This window comes from Engraulis encrasicolus, chromosome 7, assembly GCF_034702125.1.
Source record: "Engraulis encrasicolus isolate BLACKSEA-1 chromosome 7, IST_EnEncr_1.0, whole genome shotgun sequence".
In the NCBI taxonomy this organism is placed as follows: domain Eukaryota; kingdom Metazoa; phylum Chordata; class Actinopteri; order Clupeiformes; family Engraulidae; genus Engraulis; species Engraulis encrasicolus.
The window spans coordinates 50,091,308-50,116,755 of NC_085863.1; the positions used below are offsets into that span (position 1 = coordinate 50,091,308).

The 25,448-nt window shown below is 44.0% G+C and overlaps 1 protein-coding gene across 1 annotated transcript in view; it reads right to left on the bottom strand.

Annotated features, from left to right (window-relative positions):
- LOC134451866 (platelet-derived growth factor receptor beta-like) overlaps window positions 1-25,259 on the bottom strand; it is a 32,088-nt gene extending 6,829 nt beyond the window's left edge. The window contains exons 1-16 of the mRNA XM_063202264.1: window positions 24,494-25,259; window positions 18,301-18,372; window positions 17,350-17,637; window positions 16,451-16,708; window positions 15,102-15,238; window positions 13,962-14,124; window positions 12,968-13,157; window positions 11,824-11,939; window positions 11,068-11,188; window positions 8,915-9,123; window positions 7,362-7,456; window positions 6,220-6,352; window positions 5,312-5,416; window positions 2,457-2,567; window positions 1,557-1,719; window positions 307-467 (exon numbers count right to left, since the gene is read on the bottom strand). Coding sequence (XP_063058334.1) covers window positions 307-467; window positions 1,557-1,719; window positions 2,457-2,567; window positions 5,312-5,416; window positions 6,220-6,352; window positions 7,362-7,456; window positions 8,915-9,123; window positions 11,068-11,188; window positions 11,824-11,939; window positions 12,968-13,157; window positions 13,962-14,124; window positions 15,102-15,238; window positions 16,451-16,708; window positions 17,350-17,637; window positions 18,301-18,343 — 2,293 coding nt within the window. The 5' untranslated portion in view covers window positions 18,344-18,372; window positions 24,494-25,259. The remainder of the gene's footprint in view (window positions 1-306; window positions 468-1,556; window positions 1,720-2,456; window positions 2,568-5,311; window positions 5,417-6,219; window positions 6,353-7,361; window positions 7,457-8,914; window positions 9,124-11,067; window positions 11,189-11,823; window positions 11,940-12,967; window positions 13,158-13,961; window positions 14,125-15,101; window positions 15,239-16,450; window positions 16,709-17,349; window positions 17,638-18,300; window positions 18,373-24,493) is intronic.
- Window positions 25,260-25,448: the final 189 nt, after the last annotated feature.

Sequence of the window (25,448 nt, forward strand, 5' to 3'; positions counted from 1 at the left end):
GGGGGCGAGCTCGGCCAAGGGGAGGCAGGCGAACAAGCAGATGAAGTTCTTTAAAATAAACGGCAAAATGCCGTGGACGGGGCCACCAAGACGCTGGTTAGGGAGAGAGGTATCCGAGCACGCTGTGTGTGTGTATAGTATAGTATAGTATAGTATAGTATAGTATAGTATAGTATAGTATAGTATAGTATAGTATAGTATAGCAGTAACATTTGTGGAAGCATCCAATTACTGTCAAAATAAGAAAAAAGAAAAAAGGAATGTACACAATATACACAATTCTAATAAGCACCCATGTCATGTTACCTTGTCCCTGGTAATTCTCTTGTTGGTAGAGTGTCTCATAGAGTGTGGTGGGTTCAATGTCGGCGTATTTGATATTGTCACCATTGTCATTGAGCTCTTGCATCGGCACATACTCCAGGGAGTCCTCCTTGGTCATGTCCATGTATCCACCATCAGACTCACTGCAGGAAGAGGATATGGAGCAATCAGAGGTGGAAACCTGGCTCCCTTCCCAATGCATTTTTGGAGGAGAATGCCAACGCACACCAGAGGTATCGAGGTGCAGGTAGCGGGCACTTGCTCACTTCAGAGGGGAAGATACCGCACACTCTTGTCCATCATGCTGAGATTTATTAAACAAACTCTCAAGAAGAGGAAGGCCACACTGGCTGAAACATGATGGACTAGAGTGCACGTGATGTGTGTTTTGTCGCTACCCTAAGGCGATCCAAAACACTGTAGGTGGACACATAGACAGACAGACAGACAGACAGACAGACTGACAGGCACACAGATTGGATCATTGCCATACCTGCCCCCCTGGAGGGAACGGACCCCACACACACATACACACACACGGTCCTCCCATGCATACAGTGTTAATCCTGACCCAGAGTAAAGAATACTTCACTGTCCTCTGACCAAAAAAACCTTTTAAGCGTGCACACACATGCACACACACACGCAAAGTGAGTATATAGTATGTGATATACAGCAATACCAAAGAGTTAATGTCCGTTAATAGAGGAAATATAACATAGTGATATGATGTATATGTACATACAGTCACAGTCTATATTGTACCTTGCGTATTATGTTAACAGTACTTACTGTAATAAGTTCACTCCAAATGTTGCCAAAAAACTCACTCAATTAGATTAAAGCTGTATGGAGTGGGATAAGGTCAAAGCAGCCAGGAAATACATTGCCTTGGCTCAGTGTGTACTCAAATAGCATATATAGCAGTAGTTTTGGAGCACACAGCACTTACAGTTCTCTCTCTGTGAAAAATCTGGCTCTTTGCAACTAGGCAAACAACTTTTCTCGCCATACCGGGATTATCGTTTTTCAAAATGATGTGGTCCTTTCTACTCACAAATATTATCATTCACATTAATTAGGTGAACATAGATGTTTAGACCTGATTATATTCATATGTAGTGTAGTCTATAATATATTATAGTAGCCTATATACTACTGAGCTCAATAATATACACATTCATTGGTCTGTAAAAGATGGTATTCATCTGATATAAGCAAACTGGTCTTGCCTTTTGCCCTGAGTGTTGGTCGTGCTGTCTGTGTTGTCACGGCACATCTCGGTGTCGCGGCGGTTCTTGTCGGTGTAGTACTGCAGGAAGGTGTGCTTGTTACGGTGAAGGTAGTCCACCAGATCACCATAGCGACAGTACTCAGTGATGAGGTAGATGGGACCTTGGATACAAGCCAGAGAATAACTATGTGAACAATTCTGAAGCAAACACACAGTACATACACAATGGATCATTTCTCTCTCATGTTTCTAAACAATTTAATTATGAAGACTACAAGAATATTTGTCAAACACACAGAAAAGCTGTGAAAAGCAGTAGCACACTATGCATAACAAGCAGTACAATTAGCACAGACTGCATATTAATACCACAAAAATGATACTTTGTAGTATAAGATGCAGTGATATTAGAGACTTGTGGTGAAATTGTGGTGACTTGTGGTGTGGTTGTGTGTTGCCCAGTGCTCACTGCCTCGTTTGGTGCAGGCCCCAGCAGGTAATGTAGGTTTTGTGTTATTCTATTTTTAGATTTTTTGCACACCTCCTTTTGCCAGGTGCGTAGGAGTGGAACCACTGGGTCACCAACATAGAGACAAAAAATTGCTTGAAGAAGGTCATTAGACCGAAACGTCGCAAGTAAAAACTCTGCAAATGTGAACAGTGTGTGGGAGCTTCTTTGTCTCTCAGCTTTTGTGTAATTAACATATAACTGACATGGATTACAAGGATTACAAGGATATTTACGTATTTGCCACATGCATAGAAATACTATAAAACCCTATAATTTGTGGACCTGTGGGGAAAGTTTGGTGACTAGTACACCACAAGTCACCACAATTACACCACAAATTGTGGTGACTAGCGGTGCGGCTGCGTGTTGCCCAGTGGCCACTACTACCTCGTTTGGTGCAGGCCCCCAGCAGGTTGACGATGTTCAGATGGGGCCCCAGATGACTCATGATCTTGAGTTCAGAGATCAGGGCCTGAGTCTCACTTCTCCTTGCCGTAGCTACAAGGTAGACAAAAAAAAAACGTGACACACAAAAACACACGAGGAAGGGGGCACACATCATTCATACATGTTCAAGCTAACGTCACGTCACCGGAAAAGGATTGATCCGACTGTGTGCCCATAAAGGGTATAAAGCATCCACATCCGTCGGAGCTTCAAAATGTGCACCGTTCCACCAGTGGAACTTTGTTGTAATAGTCATTGAAAGGACTTTGCTACCATAGTATTACATTATTATTGTAAATTACACAAACTGTTACATTACACTGTTACATTACACAGAGCATTTAGCAATACGTTGCAACTTGGTCATTACAGCACATTTTTCACAGGGGTCATGTCTTAACAGATTAATTACATTGGGTACTGGTTATAGTCCTTGAAGAAGTGATATTAGGTTCCTCCTTGCTCAAGAGAACTTCAGCCATGGATGAAGTTGTAGGAAGGCTGCATACAGTGCCCTCCATAATTATTGGCACCCCTGGTTGAGATGTGTTTTTTAGCTTCCAATTATTATTATTTTTTTCTAAATAATATGGGACCTTAATGGAAAAAAAGAGAAAAATCCAACCTTCAATACAAGTGCATTTATTCAGTGGGGAAAAAATCCCACATAAAGAAATAATTATTTGACATCAAATAATGTGTTTCACAATTATTAGCACCCCTGGTGTTAATATTTTGTACAACCCCCTTTTGCCAACAAAACAGCACCTAATCTTCTCCTATAATGTTTCACAAGATGGGAAAAGACAGAAAGAGGGATCTTTAGCCATTCCTCTTTGCAGAATCTCTCTAAATCATCCAGAGACCTGGGTCCTCTCCTCTGTACTCTCCTCTTCAGTTCACCCCACAGGTTCTCAATGGGGTTGAGGTCTGGGGACTGAGATGGCCATGGGAGGAGCTTGATTTTGTGTCTGGTGAACCATTTCTGTGTAGATTTGGCCATATGTTTAGGGTCATTGTCTTGCTGAAAGACCCAGTGACGACCCGTCTTCAGCTTTTGGGCAGAGGGCAACAGATTTTGATTTAAAATGTCCTGGTATTTCAAAGCATTCATGATGCCATGCACTTTAACAAGGTTCCCAGGGCCTTTGGAAGCGAAACAGCCCCACAGCATCACTGACCCACCCCCATACTTCACAGTGGGTATGAGGTGCTTTTCAGCATGCGCATCTTTCGTGGCACGCCAGACCCACTTAGAGTGTTTATTGCCAAAAAGCTCAATCTTGGTCTCATCTGACCAAAGCATACGGTCCCAGTTGAGGCCCCAATACCGCTTGGCGAACTCCAGACATTTGCGTTTATGATTGTGAGTGAGGAAAGGTTTTCTCCGTGCATGCCTTCCAAACAGCTTGTTGGTGTGTAGACAGCGCCTGATGGTTGATTTGGAGACTTTGTGACCCCAGGATGCTACCATTTGTTGTAATTCTGTAACAGTGAGCTTTGGAGATCTTTTGATTTCTCTTACCATCCTCCTCACTGTGCGTGGTGGCAAAAGAAACTTGGGTCCTCGTCTAGGCTTGTTTACCACTGTTCCAGTGTTTTGAACTTCATAATTATTCATCTCACAGTGGATATGGGCAGCTGCAGTTGAGTGGCAATCTTCTTGTAGCCTCTGCCTGACCTGTGAAGGTCGACGCACATCTGCCTCACTTGTATGCTGTGTTCCTTTGTCTTTCCCATGTTTAAGAGTGGATAAGAGAAATGTCCTCGGTGTCACGTCATATTTATACCCCAGGGAAACAGGAAGTGATGAATTACTAATTAAATGTTCCTACATACTCTGGTAAACTTTGTAAACTACTGTAGAAATGACAGAAATGCTTCAATTATATTTATTTCCTGGGAATTGTTAAGGGTGCCAATAATTGTAGAACAGGTGATTTAATGAAAAATAATTATTTTTCAGTCAGGGATTTTTTTATTTTCTTACAATTCATTTGAGTTGAAGGCTACATTTTCCTACAATTTTCAGTGTGACAGTATTCTTCTGCAATAAACACTGAATTTATTTTAAGGCTTTTAACACATCTCAACCAGGGGTGCCAATAATTATGGAGGGCACTGTATGTAACGGAGGCTAACTAGCACAGAGTTGGCGTGGAACGTTGGTAAACCTCCCTCCGATAGCCTCATACAGTCTCGTGCCGTTGGGCCGAGAGACTAGTCTCTTGGCCCAGCGGTATCGTACTGTGTCTCCCATCGAGGGGGGTGAACAGGTGCAAGATGACCTCCGTCACACATACATTCTACTGATTACTGAAATAAGGGTGAGATTTGAACTTGCAACCTTTTGGTCCGCACTGCATCTTGTGCCCCCATTGAAATGTTTTCATTTGTAACTGTTATGTCTGATGAAAAACACATGGACAAACTGTTAAGGGCAGAAGGATTTTCTATGGACGGGTTGTGGTCACTGATTGGCGACCTGGGTTCATTAGTTGATTCATTAGATGGCTTGCCCTGTTCCTGCTTACATTTTCTCCTTGTAAGTCGCTTTGGTCAAAGGCGTCTGCTAAATGCTATGTAATGTAATTAGTTACAATCCAGTGCCATATATTCAAAATAACCTGCTTTTACCTGTCCACGTCAGTCAGTTCACTGCCTGATTGAATGATTGTCTGGTTGAATTGGACAGGTAAAACAAGGTCATTTGGGATATGTGGCACTAATAAATCCAGGTTGCTCATCACTGTTTGGACATGGTTTCTATCTGTTGCACTCGATAGCATACTTACACTTCAGCATCTTCACGGCCACTTTGGTGGTGGTCTGGGAGTGGCCCAGGCCGTAGGCAGTGGCCTCCACGACCCGCCCAAAGGCACCGGAGCCCAGTGTGTGGCCTACAACACACACACACACACACACACACACACACACACACACACACACACACACACACACACACACACACACACACACACACACACACACACACACACACACATACACACACACGCAGAGAGAGAGAGAGAGAGAGAGAGAGAGAGAGAGAGAGAGAGAGAGAGAGAGAGAGAGAGAGAGAGAGAGAGAGAGAGAGAGAAAGTGAGAGAGAAAACCAACTCTTTCATCATATATGATTTTCCAATTTCACTTTCCAAACACATTGTGCAACTTTGGGAAAAACAAATAGTCTTAAACTCATATGCCTCTAATTGGTATCTGGTACAACGTGAAGCTTTATAGATGACACAATGTATAAAATAAAAGTTAAGTAAGAAGAAAACTGGTCAACTTCAGGTTTAGTAATACGTTATTAAAATGGGGTGCAACATGACAGTGGCAGGATACCCTGCAAATGATGGTACTGAAATATATCACATCTAAAATCATGTCCAGAGTGTCCAAAAAGTCTTTGTACAGATGAGTACCTGAGTAACACTATATGCACAGTCTCTTGAGCCCTCTAAGCATTTTTGTGTATCTCATGTCAGGGTTGTGTTAGTGTCCTTACCAGGTCATCAAATTCACTTTTTCTTAATCACCAGCCAAAATGGCTAATAGATGTTAATCTTACCATCCAGACACACATTCACTAATAGGTCAAAGTGGCTAGTAAGTTGGTTTTTCTACAAGCCAAACTGAAATTTCACCAGCATTTGGTCGGTTGACTGGTATTACTGTAATTTAGAGACCTGGTTCTTACCCAAAACCAGGCTGTCACGAGGCACCTCCCACACGGAGTCATAGGGCAAGGCCATGGGGTCCATGTACGTGTACTCATGACCGTCCGAGCTCACAGACTCAATCACCTTCCAGCGGATCTCATAGCGAGGTTTCTGAAACAGAGATATTATGGACTGTTACTCACTGTGTGCTCCATGCATGAACAACAATAATGCAGACTGTAATAAATTGTTATAAAAGTTATTTTTATTATAGCTCTTCTGTAAATTGTATGGCTGTGAGAGTAATAGAGGTAGTAGCAGGCGCGGAGTGGCCATCGGGAGATCGGGGACTTGTCCCGGTGGGCCGCGGCTGCAAAATGTATTATAGCGGCCGCGAAATGTATTATAGCGGCCGCATTGTGTTCTCAGCCGGCCCCAAAGTGTTATGTGTGTCATTGCGAAGGCTAACTAACTACGTTTCACTGAGGGGAGGTTAAAAAGGGCCGCTAATGGGGAAAATTCTCCCGGTGGGAAAAGTCTTCCCACTCCGCCCCTGAGTAGTAGTAGTAGTAGTAGTAGTAGTAGTAGTAGTAGTAGTAGTAGTAGTTGTTCTAGTAGTACAGTAGCAGCAGCAGTAGTAGTAGTTTTGGCATTGTCCCAAACTGTGCAAGACCTCTATAGAACACATTTCGACCTTGACTTATTGAGTATTATTGTAAAACTGAAGATGAAGGTGTGTGGCATGCAGCAGTAACAAGGAACACCATGCCGACACACAGACAAGACAGACAGACAGACAGACAGACAGACAGACAGACAGACAGACAGGCAGGCAGGCAGGCAGGCAGGCAAGCAGGGAGGCAGACAGACAAATACAGTGGTGATCCTACAATGACTGGGACCTCGGGCAATGCCTTCAATGCCATGGCAGGCAGGCAAGAGGTGTGGGAGGACTGCGGTCTGGATGAGATAAGGAACAAACAGGTAGACAGACAGACAGACAGAGAAGCAGGCAGACAGACCGACAGACAAGCAGGCAGGCAGACAGGCAGACAGACAGACAGACAGACAGACAGACAGACAGACAGACAGGGAGGTAGGCAAGCAGGCAGGCAAGCAGGCAGGCAGACAGGAATCATCTGTGAGGACTGCATGAGATAGTGGTGGACCATTTAATTACCTTCCTCCAGACAGCGATGAGGATGATGAGGAAGATAACCGCTATGACCACCAAGGCCAGCACCGCCGCCATCACCGCTACTTGGGATGTCAGAGCTGCACACACACACACACACACACACACACACACAGACACAAGCACACGCACACACACACGCACACACTCACACACACACATGCAAACACATACACGCGAACACACACATACACGCACACACACACGCAAACACGCATACACACACGCGTGCACAGACACACAGACACACACACGCATGCACACACACACACACACACACACACACACACACACACACATACACACACATGAGAGTCGACACAACAGATGCCATCACATGTGCAATGGATACAGGAAATAAAGGAAAACATGTGGCAAACCGTTTGAGTGACCTCTGGCCACAAGATACACAATAACAAAACAGCAACTACTGTTTGTTTTACAAGAATAAGCCAATTGGTCTAGTTACACCCTATTTACAACACTTTTTCCACTGGCCATAGTACACCATCAAGAACCACCAACAACCCTTTTTCCTATATTTTCAGACCAAACCTGGATGGTTTGAAAAGGCCCCATAAACAAACAAATTAAGGTAAAATAAAATAACATTTTCCGACAACAGTTTCACATGAGCTGGCAGGGTCAACAGGACACTGGCAGTCAGACCACAGCAGTGAAGTATAGACTGGCATAGCACCACTGGCGACGCTGTGGAACCAACGGTTGACATTCTAACCAGTTCAAACAACTTCACAGTTTGTAATGGGGCAACACAGCCATGCTACAGTATAAGCCCTCCCTAATGGCCGATGACTGCATGGGCCTACTGGGCCCAGACCGACGGGCCCAAGAGTCAAGGGGGGCCTGAAGACCAAGTCTCTATATTTCCTTATTATTTTGTGTTAGAAGATTTATCATCTTCTAGAGTGTATTGGGCCCCAAAGTACTCTCTAAGTGTTGAATTAACACTGATTTTTAAATTGAGTGTATGTCTAGTAGTGGTGTCAACAATGATCGATTCGGCGATCCGAATCGATCCGGGGCATGGACGATCCAGATCCAGATCCGGCAAGTTCCAGAATCAATCCGGCAATTTTTTTAAGTTTCAATTACTTCCATGGATATTTCGGGAGCAAATGAATGTTAAATTAAATAAAAACACTTCAAAACATTGCAAGACTGATACAGACTGATACAGAAAACAGCCAATAAATTGTTGTATCTGACTACTTGTATTTCCTCATCATGGCTGAACATTTGCTTTGCGTTCAGTAGAAATGTAATGCATTGCAATGCATTGTAGAATTGAATCGAATCGGATTGGATCTAATAGAATCGAATCGAATCGGATCTACTACCTCCCGAATCGTGATCGAATCGGATCGTGAGGGCAGTGCCAATCCACACCACTAATGTCTAGTTTACTAGGCAAGGGCATTATCACTTAACCTGACTTACGTCCTCTGGCTGTGTTCCCCAACTACATGCGGGGCGTTGTATTACCAGATGGCAGAGTCAGGTAAATTAGCACTTACAGTTGGAGACTAGTTTGATGTCCCAGTGGCGGCGGCCTCTCTCGTTGCGGGCCTCGCACCGCACTGACGTGATGTCACCCATGTCCTGAAAGGTCACCACGCTGCGCACGCCGCTCTTGCCGGGGCTGGCCTCCGTCACGTTTGTCTGAATTGTCACCATCTCTGGGTCGTTACCCAATAACTTCCAAGGGGTCGTCTTATTGCTGCATCTAGAAATGTAAACATAACAGCCGTATGATTAACAAAATACATAATATGTTGCAGACAAGAGCATTCCAGAGGTTCATTTACAGTTTTGTATTCCAACGAAACCTTTTTAGTTTCACTTAAGTACCGCTACATAACCTATGTGATGTATGCACACATTTGGAGTAATCTTTTTTTCAATGCTTGTTTTTATTTTTATTTTACCCCAGGATGCATTGGTTGAGCAAAAAGACATTGTTTACGGTTACTGCTCACAACTGAAAACAACACATGCAAGTATATTGATGGTGTCAACTGAGACAAATGCAGTGAGTTTATGTTAGGTCAAATACCACAATTGTAACACTGACCGCAAATGTCAGAGAGGGTCTTGCCTCAACATTGCTCCATGTACCCTGACTATTTATCGCATATGTGTATGAGATGCTGCTCCCTAGAGGACATCATTGGAATTGTCTGTGTATTTCCTGCACATTACCCAAACCCTGCATTTAAAGTGACACCCTACTACTACTACTACTATTACTGGTGGCTGATGCCAAGCAAGAGACAGAGTTTATGGAGGACGATATTCAAGAAAAAGACACACTGAATTCTTGAGAGTAAAGCTATGTAGCCCCTTAATGCACACCGTACCTCTAGTGGCATACTGTAATAGTCATTGAAAAGTTAACTACCATAGTACTACAGCATTACATTACATTACATTGCATTTGGCAGACGCTTTATAACCAAAGCGACTTTCAGAAGAGGACATAGTCAAGCCAATATCACAAGCAAATACAAAGTGCACAGGAGATATACAGAACAACAAGTGCAATTACAAAGAGGGGTTAGTTTTTTTTTTTTTTTTTTTTTTATAATAAAGAGGAAAATAATGAGAACACACACACACAAACACACACTCACAAACTAAACTAAACTAAACTAAACATAATGTCAGGATTCTGCCCTGGGGCAAGGCCAGTTCAATCATTAGTCTAGTAGATTCTCTCGAAAGAGGAATGTCTTTAGTTGTTTCTTGAAGGCTGCAAGAGAGGTGCTTAGTCTTGCTGCCTCTGGGAGACTGTTCCACCACTTGGGAACCACAACGGAGAACAATCTTGACTGGGAGTACCTAGAGCGACTGGATGGCAGAGCCAGACGGCTTGTGCTGGATGAGCGCAGATCTCTTCCAGTAACATAAGGCGTTAGTAGGTCCTTCAGACAGCACTATGACATAACACAGAACCTTTAGTAATGCGCGACAACTTGGTCATTGCCATTGTGGTAACAGCAAATTTATAACACAGTGTTTTAACGGGTTAAAAGTAAATAAGTACTTTTACTCAATTTTACACAACGTTCGTTATTTATCGACCCTTGTGCAGAGGGCTTTTTTTTTACATTGGGCGCATGAAACAACGTTTTGGCAGAACATAAATACGCCATCAGAATTGGGAACAGTGATTACCCAATGTCTTACTTTTAATTTTACTTGAGTGGTGTGAGTGAGTGCTTATGTTATGTTATGTTATGAGTTGGAGTGTGCATGTATGAGTGGTTGTGTGTGTATGTTGAGAGTACTGTAGGCCTATGTGTTTATGACAGTGTCTGTGTATAAGTGTATATTGCACTTGATGTCCTTGTGTTTGTCCTTGTGTACTATTGTACATGTTTTTGTTTTCATGTTGGCTGTAAACTTGTTTGATGGTGGTGGAAACAAATTTCGCATTGGGGACAATAAAGGCAATCTAATCTAATCTAATCTAATCTAATCTAATCTAATCTAATCTAATCTAATCTAATCTAGATTTTAAAATGGGTACTTTTACTTTCACTTCAGTCGGATTTAGGAAAAGTAAAGATTCTTTTACTTGAGTATATTTTTTCTCTCCTTTTTCTATTTCTGATTACTACTAATACGACTACTTCTACTGTGCATGTTTTTTTCCACCAGCCCTTACCTCTGTGAGACGTGGCAGCTGTACCAGTGGATGGTGGGGGTGGGGACCCCCTCGGCTGAGCACAGCACCCCGTGGCCCTTATCCATGTGGATGTCAGACAGCTCAGTGATCTGAGGAGGAGCTGAGGAGAAACGAAACATTACACACACTTGAGGAGACGTCAGGGTAAACACACCATTTCTCACACACCATTTCTTGCAGCACTTAAATCTGGACTCTGTACACAAACTGTCTCTCCCCCCAACCCCTTCCTTTCTGTATTTGTGATTTATTTAGATTTCCAGAGCCCCTAGTTCCACCCCCTTACTGGTGGCTTGCAGTCCAATATGCAGTCCATCTGTTGACAGCTGAATTTCTTTACGTCTGAGTAGATAACTACTGTAACATCAACATACATGAGGAATGCCTCAACATTTATTACAATCTAATATGTCTTAGGACATATGAATATAATATTTTTTGGAAAAGCTAGTTGTGTGTGTGTGCTTGTGTGTGTGTGTGTGTGTGTTTGTGTGTGTGTGTGCGTGCGTGCATGCGTGCGTGCGTGCATGTGCGTGCATGTGTGTGCGTGCACGTGTATGTGTGCGTGCACGTGTGTGTGTGTGGGCGTGCTTGCATGTGTGTGCGTGCATGTGTGTGTGTGTGTGTGTGTGTGTGTGTGTGTGTGTGTGTGTGTGTGTGTGTGTGTGTGTGTGTGTGTGTGTGTGTGTGTGTGTGTGTATTACACAGTGAATGTAAAAGAAGTTCACAGCTCACCTTTAACCGTCACCTCGAATGTCACTTCCTTGGCGTCATCGTCATTGGCAACCCGGACTTTATAGCGTCCATTCTGCTCCATCCTGACCCTCACTAAAGTCAGTATACTCTCATACCTGCAAACGCAGGGAACATACACAGTTGTGAGTCACTCTTTGTGTTTGAAGTATTGCCAAGTAGTTTCTGTCTTCTGTCTTTTGCAGATGGGGTCTTCGCCGGGCCTATTTACTATTTACTGAAAATACTCAACTACATCATAACAACATTACAATTGCCATTACAATGTTGGTGACATTACGGTTATAACATAGGCTCTGCTCTAAGAGGTTAAGTTGAGATCTACAAACTTGTATCGACAAAACTGCACTCTCATCTTCTTACTTTATATGACATATAATTATATATAATGGTGGTATATTATATTTAAACAATAATTTAATTGTGTAATATATTCAGACTTTATTGGAGCAAGTTAAAGGCTATGTTTTGGGAGTAGGCCCTCAATAACACATGAGCAAACACATGAACGACTCAAACACTTTTGGAAAATTATTCAAGGTTGACAAACAACTTTGTGTTTCTGCAAACATGCCATGTCATGACCAGCATCACTGTAAAACAGTTCTCAAATGAAAGTCCACCTTCTACCTTAAAAAAAACATGCCTTTCTGAGTTGAGTTTAAAGACAAACCTGGAAAAACTTGGAAACAGGTGCACTTTCATTTGCAAGCTACTGTAAAGCAGTGGTGGGGAACCTATGTCTCGAAGGCCGTTTGTGGCCGTTTGTGGCCCTTGAGGCCGTTTTATCCAGCCCCGATATAATTTGAATGTTATGCAACTTCACATGAAATATGACATATTTTGTAAAGTAATCTTAGAAAATACATTTGCAATAGAATTAAGTTATATTCAGTGGCCCTAGAAGAGGTGGGGTCTGTTTTAATGGTGGCTGCCTTCAATATAGGCCTAAAGTGCAGGGGGAAATCCTGGTTCGTGTTCATAGTACAACCCTTGGATGACTTTTACGGCCCTCGGATGAATTTGAAGTGGCCCCTCGGATGAAAAAGGTTCCCCAGCCCTGCTGTAAAGCAACTTTTGTTTTACTGTACACAAATCCATCTTCAGGGAAAGGAAGTCAAGTCACCTGGTGGTGGAGCCGATGACTCTTTTGGTGTCCACAGAGACAGACTCGCCCCTGAGGGTCTGGTTGTCTTTGGTCCAGTGCACCTGGGGTGTGGGGTAGGCCTCGAACGGCAGGAACAGCTCCACATTCTCGTTCAGCTGGACAGAGACACTCACATGGGGACCCGTGTCCAGGAGCACATAGCCTCTCTCTGGAGGGAACCGAGAATTCATCTTAGATCATGCTAGGGGACATTCCTAATTTACAGAAAATGTGTCATTATAAACGCTCTTTATACACAGACACAAGGCACACATACACACACACATTTGTAGGTAACAATACAAATATACTTTTTAGGTGTATTCTAATGACTGAACTTTAGGCTACACACTGTAAATTACTGCTGCCAGTTAAACATTAAAAAGGAAGCTACCCTACTACCTTAAGTTGGTAAGTTAACTCAACTCAACTTAGAAACTTAAGGCAGCAGGGAGACACACTTTTTAAACTTTTAAGTGGCTTAAATGTGTTACAGTGCAGTACCAAGCTACATTCCATAGCTTTTTTAATGAACATTCACAGCATGACCTGGTTTCCTCCATGGTAGTATTTCTCAACGGGAACTCTACAGCAGTCTCTAATGCAATTTCATTGTGTGCACTTGTGTGCGGTGAAGTGCTGTGTCACAGTGACAATGGGAGTTGGAGATTCCCAGGTGGGCTTTCAATGTTGTTTTGATGTAGTTGAGTGTTGGCCCATCTGCAGTAAGAGGCTACTACTAAGGGGGGTTGGCAGGCTTATGATGAGGTTAAGTGGGCATTGGCAGGCTTATGATGAGGTTAAGGGGGCGATTGGCAGGCTTATGATGAGGTTAAGGGGGCATTGGCAGGCTTATGATGAGGTTAAGTGGGCATTGGCAGGCTTATGATGAGGTTAAGGGGGCGATTGTTCAAAAAAAACCTTGAGAACCGACTGCTCTACAGTGCAATGGCGAGACGCCTCTCGGACTCACTGATGACGGTGATGGTGATGTTGTCTTCTGCCATGTGGCCCTCCACGGTGTCCTGCACACTGCACACGTAGCTCCCCGAGTCCTGCAGTGTGGCGTTGGTGATGTTCAGGCACGAGCGCACCGACAGTCTGGACAGGAAGTCCGTCACCGGCTCGAGGTTTTTCTGCTCGCATATAGAGGGAAACAGTGTACGTGTTAGTATAAACATAGCCCTGGCCATGGCCTCTCTTGATAACAGCACTAACTGCTCTGTATTGTGTTTGGACGGCCACGCCTGCCTGATAACCCAGAAAACACTCCGCTATTCACTTGTTTGACTTTCTCACACAATAGGAATGTCTGGATCTCTCCAGTATGATATCACAATACGTTTTGTATGGTACTTTACTGTACTCAGAGATTGTGTACACACACACACACGTACGCACGCGCACGCACGCACACACACAAGCACACGCACACGTACACGTACACGCACACACACACACACACACACACACACACACACACACACACACACACACACACACACCCTTCACAGCCCTTTCAGACTGTGGAGGGTTTTTTTCACCACAACACTCATTGCTTGTATTCAGATACATACAACATCTGCACCTGATGTATACACAATTTTAGGAGGTGCTTGACTGATTATTTATAGTTACGCTGTGATTGCATAAGCAATTGCATGTTCTGAACAGAACACACACACATATCACAACACATACTGTATTTCAATAAATAGTAAAGTGCTTGGTCAAAAACAAAGCTCTCAACCAACATGTGATAAATAACACATTGGCAGCCAAACATAGAGCCTATCTTATAGTTGTCTTGTACTAAATTGAAGAGGATGGCCTTGGCCATAGCTCAAACGGCTAAGGCATCATACTCTTGTGCCAAGGACCTGGGTTCGACTCTGGCCCAAGCTCATTCCCTGATCCTGCCCCCATCTTTCTCTCCCCCAACCATTTCTGGTCATCTCTTTGTTGTGACAATCAAATAAAGTCATAAAGTCACAAATATAGTCATAAAGTTCAAACACTAAAATTAATAATAATAATCCATAAATTCAGGGTAAATAAGATGATACACAGTCATGTAGGATACCGTAGATGCTTGATGCTTGTGTTTACCCACCTCCTCTCTGGGGTACTGCCACTGAAAAGAAACAAGCTCTGCTCCTTTTACTGTGCAGTTGACGGTCAAGGGCTCGCCTTCCTTCACCACTGTCTTGGAGGCATTGATGAATGCTTCCATGCTTTGTGGAACTGGAACTGATTAATAAACATAAACATAACCGTTATTCAATACATACATTTGGTAACACTTTATTTTAGGGATACATCTATTAGCACTAATACATACAATGTTAATGCTTGCATAAGTAACTTGTAAGGCATGTACTAAGCAAACGCTAAGGCCTACTAGGTCCTTACTAAGGTTAAATTGGTAATAAATCCCTTATTGTGCATGAACAAGACATTTGCGAATACATGCCTAACAAATGTTTGATTTTGCTTTCTACATGTACATTGTACATTACAAGTTACTTATACAGTCACATTGTATGTATTAGTGCTAATAGATGTATCCCTAAAATAAAGTGTTACTTACCAAACATATTATATTTATTTTAATTATTCCTCCATGCATGCACACTGAAGTGCTATTCTTTCCTTTGCTTAATTAATTCAAGCATTCTTTGTATTAGTATGTACTGTATGCTGCCACAGTACTATGGTGAAGTTGTAGAATATGATTTACTCCATCTCCATCACCATCACTATTTCACACTATTTTCATTCATTTGCCATTCATTCCCTTCTTCATCATCATTCATCATTATCCATGTAGCCTCTGTGCAGATGGGCCCCCGGGCGGATCTGTTCGCTCATTACAACATTGCGAAATCATAACAACATTGCTAGCAGGGCAGTAGTAGTAGTAGTAGTAGTAGTAGTAGTAGTAGTAGTAGTAGTAGTAGTAGTAGTAGTAGTAGTAGTAGTAGTAGTAGTAGTAGTAGTAGTAGTAGTAGTAGTAGTAGTAGTAGTAGAAGTAGAAGCTGTACTATTAGGATAAGTAAATTATGGGTAGTAGTAGTAGTAGCAGCAGCAGCAGTGACCTCAGTAACAGTATGGTAGAAATAGCTGTACTACTGGTAATTGCAATGGCAATACTTCTAGTAGTACACAATAAACTGTACATTCAACACTCAGAGAAAAGATGTAACATCTTCTAGTTTGCATTTGGCTGCAGAGTACTCTAGTCTTGGATTAAAATAGCATTTTTACTGTGTAGTAGTAGTAGCAATAGTATAAGTAGTGGCAGTAGTAGCTATTAGTAGAAGTAGAAGTAGCAGCAGTAGTAGAAGTAGAAGTACAAGTAGCAGTGGTACTAGTAGTAGCAGTAGCAGTAGCAGTAGTGCCAGTAGTATCAGTAGCAGTGCCAGCAGCAGTGGCAGAACTACACTACCAAACAGTACTGACCAACAATGGTGAAGACGTAGAAGACGCGCGACTCCCTCTCCTCCCCGTCCAGGGTGCCCTTGCAGAGGTAGGAGCTGTCGTTGAGGGCCGCGGTGAAGCCTTCACTGGGCCGGTAGTGGCCCTGCACCGGAGTCTGCTGGCCCTTCTCGTACAGCGTCACGTTGATGCGCGGGTCCGTCACCACGCACGGGATGGTACCCTCCGCACCCACCTTCGTCACCACCGACGACATGGTGTTGACGAACCATACCTCCGGGTCTGGGCATGGTGGAAGGAGAGAGCAGAAATTACATTAGATACCCTTGATCTTATACAGTACATGTAGATGGCCACTGGTATCACTGAGCTTGTGACTCAGATTTCAAGTCAGATCAAGAGTTTATTTAACCAGTTATCCAATAGTTAAAATGGAAAGCATTATCATAAAAAAATCATTAAAATATTTACAAATGAACTGCTAAACATATCTAATAAATGAACATATGAAATGTTTTAACCCATTAAGACACAGCGTTATACATTTACTGTTACCAGAATAGTAAAGACCAAGTCATAGGTTCTAGGTCCTGTGTTATGCCATAGTAGTGTAGTACTATGCAGGGAAGCCATCAAGGGGTCACTTGTCCCGGGCCCAGGGAGAAGCAGCCCCGAATTGTATACTCATTACATTGTATTGATTGGGCCCTTTCAGATGTGTTTGTCCCGGGCCTAGCCAAGGCTGTCAGCGGCCCTAGTACTATGGTACTTAGCTTTTCAATGACTATTACAGCGTTCCACTGGTGGAACAGCATGCATTATGGGGCTACAAGCTGTGTTGCATGAGATTGTCTGTGTTCATCTCTGTGTGTGTGTTGGCAGTCTGTTGGTATGCGCGAGCACATATTGTATGTAGATCTGACCTGGCACAAACACGGAGATCTCCTTGATCTCTCGGGCGTCCGGCTCCTCACACACATACAGGCCCGTGTGGCTCCAGGTGACGTTGCTGAGCTCCAGCGTGCTGGTGGTGCCCTGGTCAAACACCTCCACCCCCTCCTTCACCTCCGGGCTAGAGTCCGGGGTCTTCCAGGTCACGTCGCTCCAGCCGGAGCACACCACCGTCAGGGAGGAGTTGGCAGCCAGGGTCACCTCGCCGCTGTTGGGCGTGATCTCCAGAGCCTGGCCACCTGGAGAGAGCTGGAGGAGCGCTGGGAAAGGAGAGAGAGAGGGGAAAAGGGGGGAGATGGAGAGAGAGAGACAGAGAGGTGGAGGGAGGGAGGGAGAGAGAGTGAGGTGGGGGATGCGAGATATAAAGAGAAACAGACAGAGACAGAGACACAGAGGGGGAGAAGGGGGGGGTGAGGAGATGGAGATCATTTAACTGCAGAAATGACAGTGGCTTACTTTCTTAAAACTAAAAATGTTTTACCAAAATTACTTCAGTAGATTATCAACTGCTACTTTAAGATATGTTTTAATGAGCCACAACAAGATAAAATGTCAGCGCTCATTTTCTGAAATATGAGAAATACAACACATTATCTGACATCACGCAGGGCATATATCCTCTCTGCATAGCCTCTTTGAGCTGATGGGCCTGCCGGTGGGCCCGTTCACTCATTGCGGAAAACACTTGACTACATCATAGCACCATTACTATGATATTACAGAGAGCCTCAAGTAACAGATGAAGACTGGGTTATTATTATTATTTTGGATGACAGTAAGGTTACGTAACAGCAAGGCTCTGTGTAAAGCGGTTAAATGGGATAGGAAAAGGCAGATGGTTAGACAATCATTTTATATGCCAAAGCACGTCATCATGGAAGCATTTTGACATTTTTAGTGTTCCATGGTCAGGAAGAACTTACCTGCTAGCAAAATCCCAAACGCCTTGTTCCAGCAACTCCTCATGGTGCAATGATGACGGATAATGGATTATCCTGTGACAGACAGATGTGAAGATACTTTGTTGTCAACTTTAGTGCGGTATAAAATGTGTAATGTCTTCACATTTCTAAGGACTACAGTAGCAGTTACGTAGTTATTACACAGTCCTATGGCATAAGGGGCAATAGTACAAAATCCATGGTGATCTAAAAATTTCAAACGTCAAGATTTTGCTCAGTAATGTTTTTCTCTCTGTCTGTCTCTCTACTTCTATCACTTCTTCTCTGCTTTCATATCTCACCCTCACCCTCCTCTCAGTAACATCTCTCTCTCTCTCTCTCTCTCTCTCTCTCTCTCTCTCTCTCTCTGTCTCTCTCTCTCTCTCTCTCTCTCTCTCTCTCCCTATTCTCATCCTGTCACACTCTTCTCTTTCCAATCTGATTATAGGCATAAAGGCCCCAAAAATACACATTACTGTAAAGAAAAACAACTTCTCATGTTTCTTTGGCACATTATGGCTTTCTGTCATGCTGCACGCACAGTGCGGCGTGGCCATGACTGAGTTGTTTTGCATTCTTTGAAATAAAAAAGACGGGGTGGGCAGTAAAAGTGTGCGGTTCTTCCAGAATATTCCATCTGCGGCCACCTTTTTGCAGAGCGGAGCGGGTTCCCTATTTTAGCTGCAAGGGTTTTTTATGAGGCTTCGGACGCCCTGAAAAACAGAGATAGGCCCTTTGAGTTAGATGGAGTTCAGTGTGTGATGTTTTGAAAGGAAGAGAGGTATTGAGGGCAGCAGTGGTGAACAGAGAGAGAAGCCCAGCTCTGGAAGCAATTAAAGTCAGATCAAAGACCACAAAGCACAAAGACAGAAGAAATACAGAGAGAGAGAGAGAGAGAGAGAGAGAGAGAGAGAGAGAGAGAGAGAGAGAGAGAGAGAGAGAGAGAGAGAGAGAGAGAGAGAGAGAGATGTTAAGATGTTGATGGGGACAGCGGGATAGAAGAATAGAGGGAAGAGATAGAAGAGGATTGGGAAGAGTGAAATAGAGAGAGAGGGAGAGAGAGATTGAGAGAGAGAGAGAGAGAGAGAGAGAGAGAGAGAGAGAGAGAGAGATGGGCAAAAATACAAAGAGAGAGAGGGGGGGGGAGAGGGAAGACAGACAGACACAGGGAGGGAAAGAATAAAAAGGAGACAAAAACAGAGACAGGGATTCAGAGCACTGAAGGAACATGGGCTCAGGTTCAGATAGTCGCTTTTGGCGTTTGGCGCATCTATGAGAGATCCTGAGATCCTGTCTGGCTGCCAGTGATTCCAAGGCATCTGGGTTAGACTCAGAGAGCTTGAGTCGGACCCAGTTGGAGTTGGAGCTTGTCTCTGCATTCATATCACACCATATTGAACCGAGAGGACCCGTTCTCTTTAGCATGCCCGCCGCGCCAGTGTTGCCAAAGACCTGGAGGACAATGTTCTCATGCCCACTGGGCACTACAGGCTGCCACTGTTTATCTCCCTCGCTCCCGCCACCTAAAGACCATCAGGACAAAAGCAAGCAGGCCATGGAGTTTGCACTTGCAACAGTGCAATTGATTTTTTTTCTGTGTGTGTGTGTGTGTGTGTGTGTGTGTGTGTGTGTGTGTGTGTGTGTGTGTGTGTGTGTGTGTGTGTGTGTGTGTGTGTGCTTGAGAAAATTTCCCACAAGTAAATCTGTATGCGATGGAAAGACTACATTGTTGGCAATGTTTTGACGATGTTATGGGTAAGTTGTCAGGACTTCCCAAAAGTGGCGAATTATTCTTTCTCTCCTCCCCTCTCTCTCTCCCACCCCCCCCCCCCCCCTCCCCCTTTCTCTACCTTTTAGTTCACGAGTAAAAACGTTGGCCCTGTATTCATTAGTTTGACTGGAAAAAGACGGAGTGCGGGTTGGTGGGTGGTGGAGAAGGCAGGAGGGACTATGCCTGGAAGACTTTCTTTGAAACGGGTATAATCCAGACTGGACAGCCAGGGAGGTACGGAGCCAAGGATGTCAGGGATGCCGTCCAGCGTTTTATGAAAGCTCCTGCACAGACGGGGGTGCAAGTGGGTGGACCGGGACGGGACCCGGAGACAAAACCTCACCGCTTTCACTGCTGTGTGACTGTTTTGTAAATCTATGGGAGCTCCGGACTGCTCGCATAATGTTTTACTACAGAGCAGTTGACACTGGAGCCCCCCAGACCAACGTGAAGTCTTTTGGAAACAGGGGTGGGGAGGGGGGAAGCAGCTATGCGCATGGCATTTTTATTGGCAGAACCTTTTGGGTAGACTTGGGTAGGTTTGTTTCCACGCCATTTGATTCGACCTGAAGAGAGACCGACTTTCATTTAGAGGGAAGAGGGAAGGGAAACCAGGACTTTTTAAACTCCGTTTGTTTCATGAAGTGACTGGCTTTCGAGTCTAGTCAACGGGACAGACTCTCTGACTGCCAATGGGATGAGACAAGATAACTAGCTTTTCTCCAGAAAAACAATGTCTTTTTAATCGACTGCCAAACGTTTAGACTGCAGCGAAAATTGCAAATAAACACAGGGCTGTCCAGAAGAGAGCAAAAGTTCACACCCATGAAACATTCATTTCCTGGTTTGACATAAAACCCACGGCATATGCAACTCAAATGCAATCCAGAAATAACATTAAACGTTTTTTCAGTGGAAGAAAATAAAGAAAACATCCTGTCAGAGGGAAAAAATGTTACTGAGGATAAACACACAGTCCAAATAAAGCTCCCTCTGTCAGGAAGGCAAATACCAAAAACAAACATTTGAGCCAAGATTGCTTTTCAACATTGTCGAAGCAAAGACTGTCAGGGACACAATGTGTTAATTCTAAAACCTTCTCACATTCAACTTCCTTTTGTTCTTGGTGTGAATGCTTTAGATGCTTCTGGGAAAATCCCAGGCTTGTTTCGGGCGGCATAACGTTGGAGACAGCCTGCTCTGCCCTCAACCGTGGTGGTGTTATTCATGTCTGGACCAATCACTAATTGGAGTGCGGAAAAAAACAGACCACTGATCCATCAAGCATGGACATGGTAAGTTAAACTGCCCAAACCTATAGCGTGCTTCACCTGAGGCACACAGAGAGAGACCAGCGAGGTTAAAGACAAGAAGCAGCTGGTATCTCCTTGTGACACCAACACAGAGTTGTATAAAGTAAAAGTACTTTTACAGATGTAATTGCAACAGTAGTAGTATGATATTACATGTTGCCATCTATGTAATATCATACTATTGGTCTTGAAATTACATTTTAACAATATTACTTCAATATTACTTAATACACCTCTGTCTATACTGTAGCAGGCTTCAGCTGTAGCACACAGACAGAGGCCAGGGGAGGGTAGAGACATGAAGCAGATGTTATCTCCTCCTGACTCCAGCTAGTGTAGTAGTCATCATCGCTGCTAGGGCTGCTATGACTCAACAGGGACTTTTTGGAGAGGATTGTTTTGCTTTGCTCTGCACAAATGATGCTTTGGAGTGGCATTCCTTCAGGAGCTCCCACAGGAACCGCTGGAGTGGACTGACCCCGTTCCAGCAGAACGTTGTGTAATAGCTAAGTTGGGGCCCTGGCTACAGTAAAAAAAAAAAAAAAAGTGTGTTTCAGTGTCCATGAAGGTCAATGAACTCTAATAACTTCCTGACAAAGTCATCAGTTTCAATGATAACACAAGTTGGCTATAGATAGGCACTAGGCAGACATATTTAGATGTATAGATTTACTTTGATTCCAAGCTGGAAAATCAAATGATAGAAATGATATGTGTTGGCCTTGGCCATTGGCTCAATAGGCTAAGGCACCATACTGTTACACCAGAGAATCAGTTCCATTCCGGCCCGAGGTCAATTCCCAATCCTCCCCCATCCTTCTCTCCCACTTGCTTCCTGTCTCATGTCTCCTTGCACTGTCCTGTCGAGATAAATGCCCAAAATACTAACACCAGAAATGTCATGTGCTTTAGCTTTAGAACCAGGAAGATCATCCATAAAGGTCTTTGAATTGTGATAGCCCCACTATGATACATCAATTGAAGATGTTCATGCAAGGAGGGTCGGATAGACCAACATGGCAATGTCATGTCCTATTGAGCCTCACACACACAGCCAACCTGCCACACCAATGTTGAATAACAAACCCTGTGCCAAATGATCCAGAGCCTACCACAGCCCTCTGCTGTTTCCAGTGCTGAGGCCCACCAGTTGTAAGGCTGTGGTAGGGCGTCATACACGGAGCAGCAGGGCATCTGTTTTTACAATCCAGCAAAAAAAGAGCCACTCCAGGCCATTTTGGATGTGGTTTTTTCCAACAACACAAAAATGTCACAGACTTGGATAATCTTCTTCCTAATGGACCTGCCTGAAAAGTCCCAAGTCTGAAAATAAAATTCACGGAAGGAATTTCGATTTCTTTCTCTCTCTCTCTCTTTTACTATTCCTAGTTCTTTCTATTGACATGACTTTCCAACTTCATTTCCACCAAAGAGGCCCATGCCGTATGTTCTGTGGCGGCTGGGCCAGGGGGGAAGAAGCTGAATCTTTGTGTAAACACTAGGCAGCGGGAGCTTGAAGACCCAGCAGCACAGCACTCCCCAATCTGCTAGTGCAATTAAAGCTTTCACTGGCTGCTGCTCATGGCAAGCAAAGCAAGGCAAGGCAAGCAGCCCTGGCCTGGCCTGGCTGCACAGTAAATTATGCAATGCTATTAGTTCAACGCTTACAGAGTAGGACCAACTAGAGCAGTGATTCTCAACCTTTTTTGAACAAATGCCCCCTTGACTTCATCATAGCCTCCCAACGCCCCCTTGACCTCATCATAAGCCCGCCATGCACCCCCCCCAACCCTCCTTTGTATTGAAAAATTAAATATACTAATGCACCTCAACGGCAACTAAGCACTGCCCCTCTCAGTTACTTACTTCTCAACGCCCCTCTAGGGCTCCCCAATGTCCCCTGGGGGCTGTAGTACCCCCATTGAGAAACACTAAACTACAGGAGTGTTACATTTGACTCTGTAAGTGTTGAATCAACACTGTAACATTTGCTGTGATACTCTTCCGGACTGGAGAAGCTGCTGCTGGCAGTCAAATATACCATGAATGTATGGGTTGATGCATTCATGTAATCTTTAAAGCATATAGCGCTCATGAATGCATCAATCCATGCACTGAGAAAGAACGGCTTCCTCCACTCTTGTTTGTAGCTAGAAATTATAATTAACCAGTTTAAACACAGCGTTATACATTTCCTGTTACCAGAATGCCAATGACCAAGTTGTAGTGCATTACTAAAGGCCCTGTGTTATGTCATAGCATTGTAGTACTATGGTAGTTAACTTTTCAGTGACTACTACAGTGTGCCACTGGAGGTATTGTACAGGCGTGCATTAAGAGGCTACAAGTGGAAAGGGTATTGGACTGATTTGTGAATTTCTGCTGTCATCCCACTTCTCACAGAATTTTCTTTTCACCTCCCCAGACGGGATGTTGCGTGAACCATTGTTTGCATTCTTTGGTGCAATTAACTATTCACCGCTGGTGGTAGCAGCCAGTCCCAAGCTGACTTTTCTCCACTCTGGCTGTTTGCAGTCGAGATACTCCATGCTTTTCTCTGCTCTCAGTGCAGTTGCATGTTCACAGAGTTCAGAGATGAGAGAACAGTTCTATTCACACAGATTTTTTTTAACTCCACGGACAGTTTCAGTGCATGATTTTGCTTGCTTTTGTGAATACTTCTGAATAAAATGACCGGGGTTCCAAATGAAAATCAGCCAACCGTCCAAATGCTGGTGAAATTTCAGTTTGGCTGGTAGAAAAGACCAACTTACTAGCCACTCAGTGAGTGTGCTTTTGGCAAGTAAGGAGCCCTGAAAATGATATTGCATGATGTATCATTTTAAAATGACATCTGCAAAGGAACCAATACAGTGCATGGTGCTAATGCAGCTGGTCTACCTGCAGGGACGCATGCTTTGTTTGGCCTGCTATCAATCAAGGCACACATGCTGACATGATCATGGCGCATCACGGACCAACATGAGAGATGAGAGCGAGGAGAGAGCAAGAAAGAGAATACGGTAGAGAGAATAAAAAGAGGGTGATGGAGAAGAAGATGAAGAGAAAACAGAGACTCGTCTTAGCTTACCTGTAACATGAAGTTCAAAACCGCTCTTGAGGGCCACCAAAAAGGATCTCTGTGACTCTCTCTCTGTGAGTTGAATGTCTTCCTGCTGGCTGCAGGAACCGTCTGGAAACTTCAACAGGGTTCAGAATCGCCAGAAGAACTCCCAGGCAGGCAGGCTGTGGAAGATTCGGCTCCCACCACACCACACCACACCACTTCTCCAAAGCAGTCTCACTCAGGACTCAGAAAGAAAAAAAAAGATTAAACCCCGCCGTCCTGTTTACATTGCCTTCCACGACACAGCTAGTTACCTCTTTTTTTTTCTCTCATCAAGATAGCTATTCACATTCGCGTCCACCAAAGAAACAAAGACAAACACATTACAAATGGATGAACGGGTGTCAACAGAGCGCAAGCCCTCCTCTAACTCCCAGAAATGTGCCTTTCTTTGACCTAGTTTGATGGTGAGAGCCAGACATACGGCTCCTTTCAGGGTTTGCAGCTCTGACTGCAAAAGGTCTCCCTCTCTCTCTCTTTTGCTCTTTCTCCCTTGTCTGTCTTTCTCCGTCTCTCTCTCTCTCTCCTTCACTAACCCTCTCTCTTTCTCTCACTCACTCCCTTTCTTTTCCTCTCTCTCTCTCACTGTCTTTCTCCTTTCCTCCCTTCCTTTCTCCCTCTCTCTCTTTTCCTCTCTCTCTTTCTCTTTTCCTCTCTCTCCCCCCTCTCTCTCTCCCTTCAGTCCCTGTCTCTCTCTCTCTCTTTCTTGCAGAGACCGCCTGCATCTGTTTTCAATCTTGGCTTCCCCCCTTATTTTTCCTTAGCCGGCGCAGGATGTGAGTGGATGGCTAGAAAATGTGCGCCGCTCGCCAGCAGCTGAGTTAGGGCTTTCTATTTATTTGTGGGATTTTCGGGGGGCTGAAAAAGAAGCTGAAAAGAGAGAGAGAAAGAGAGGGACAGTGTGGAAGGGGAAGACGAG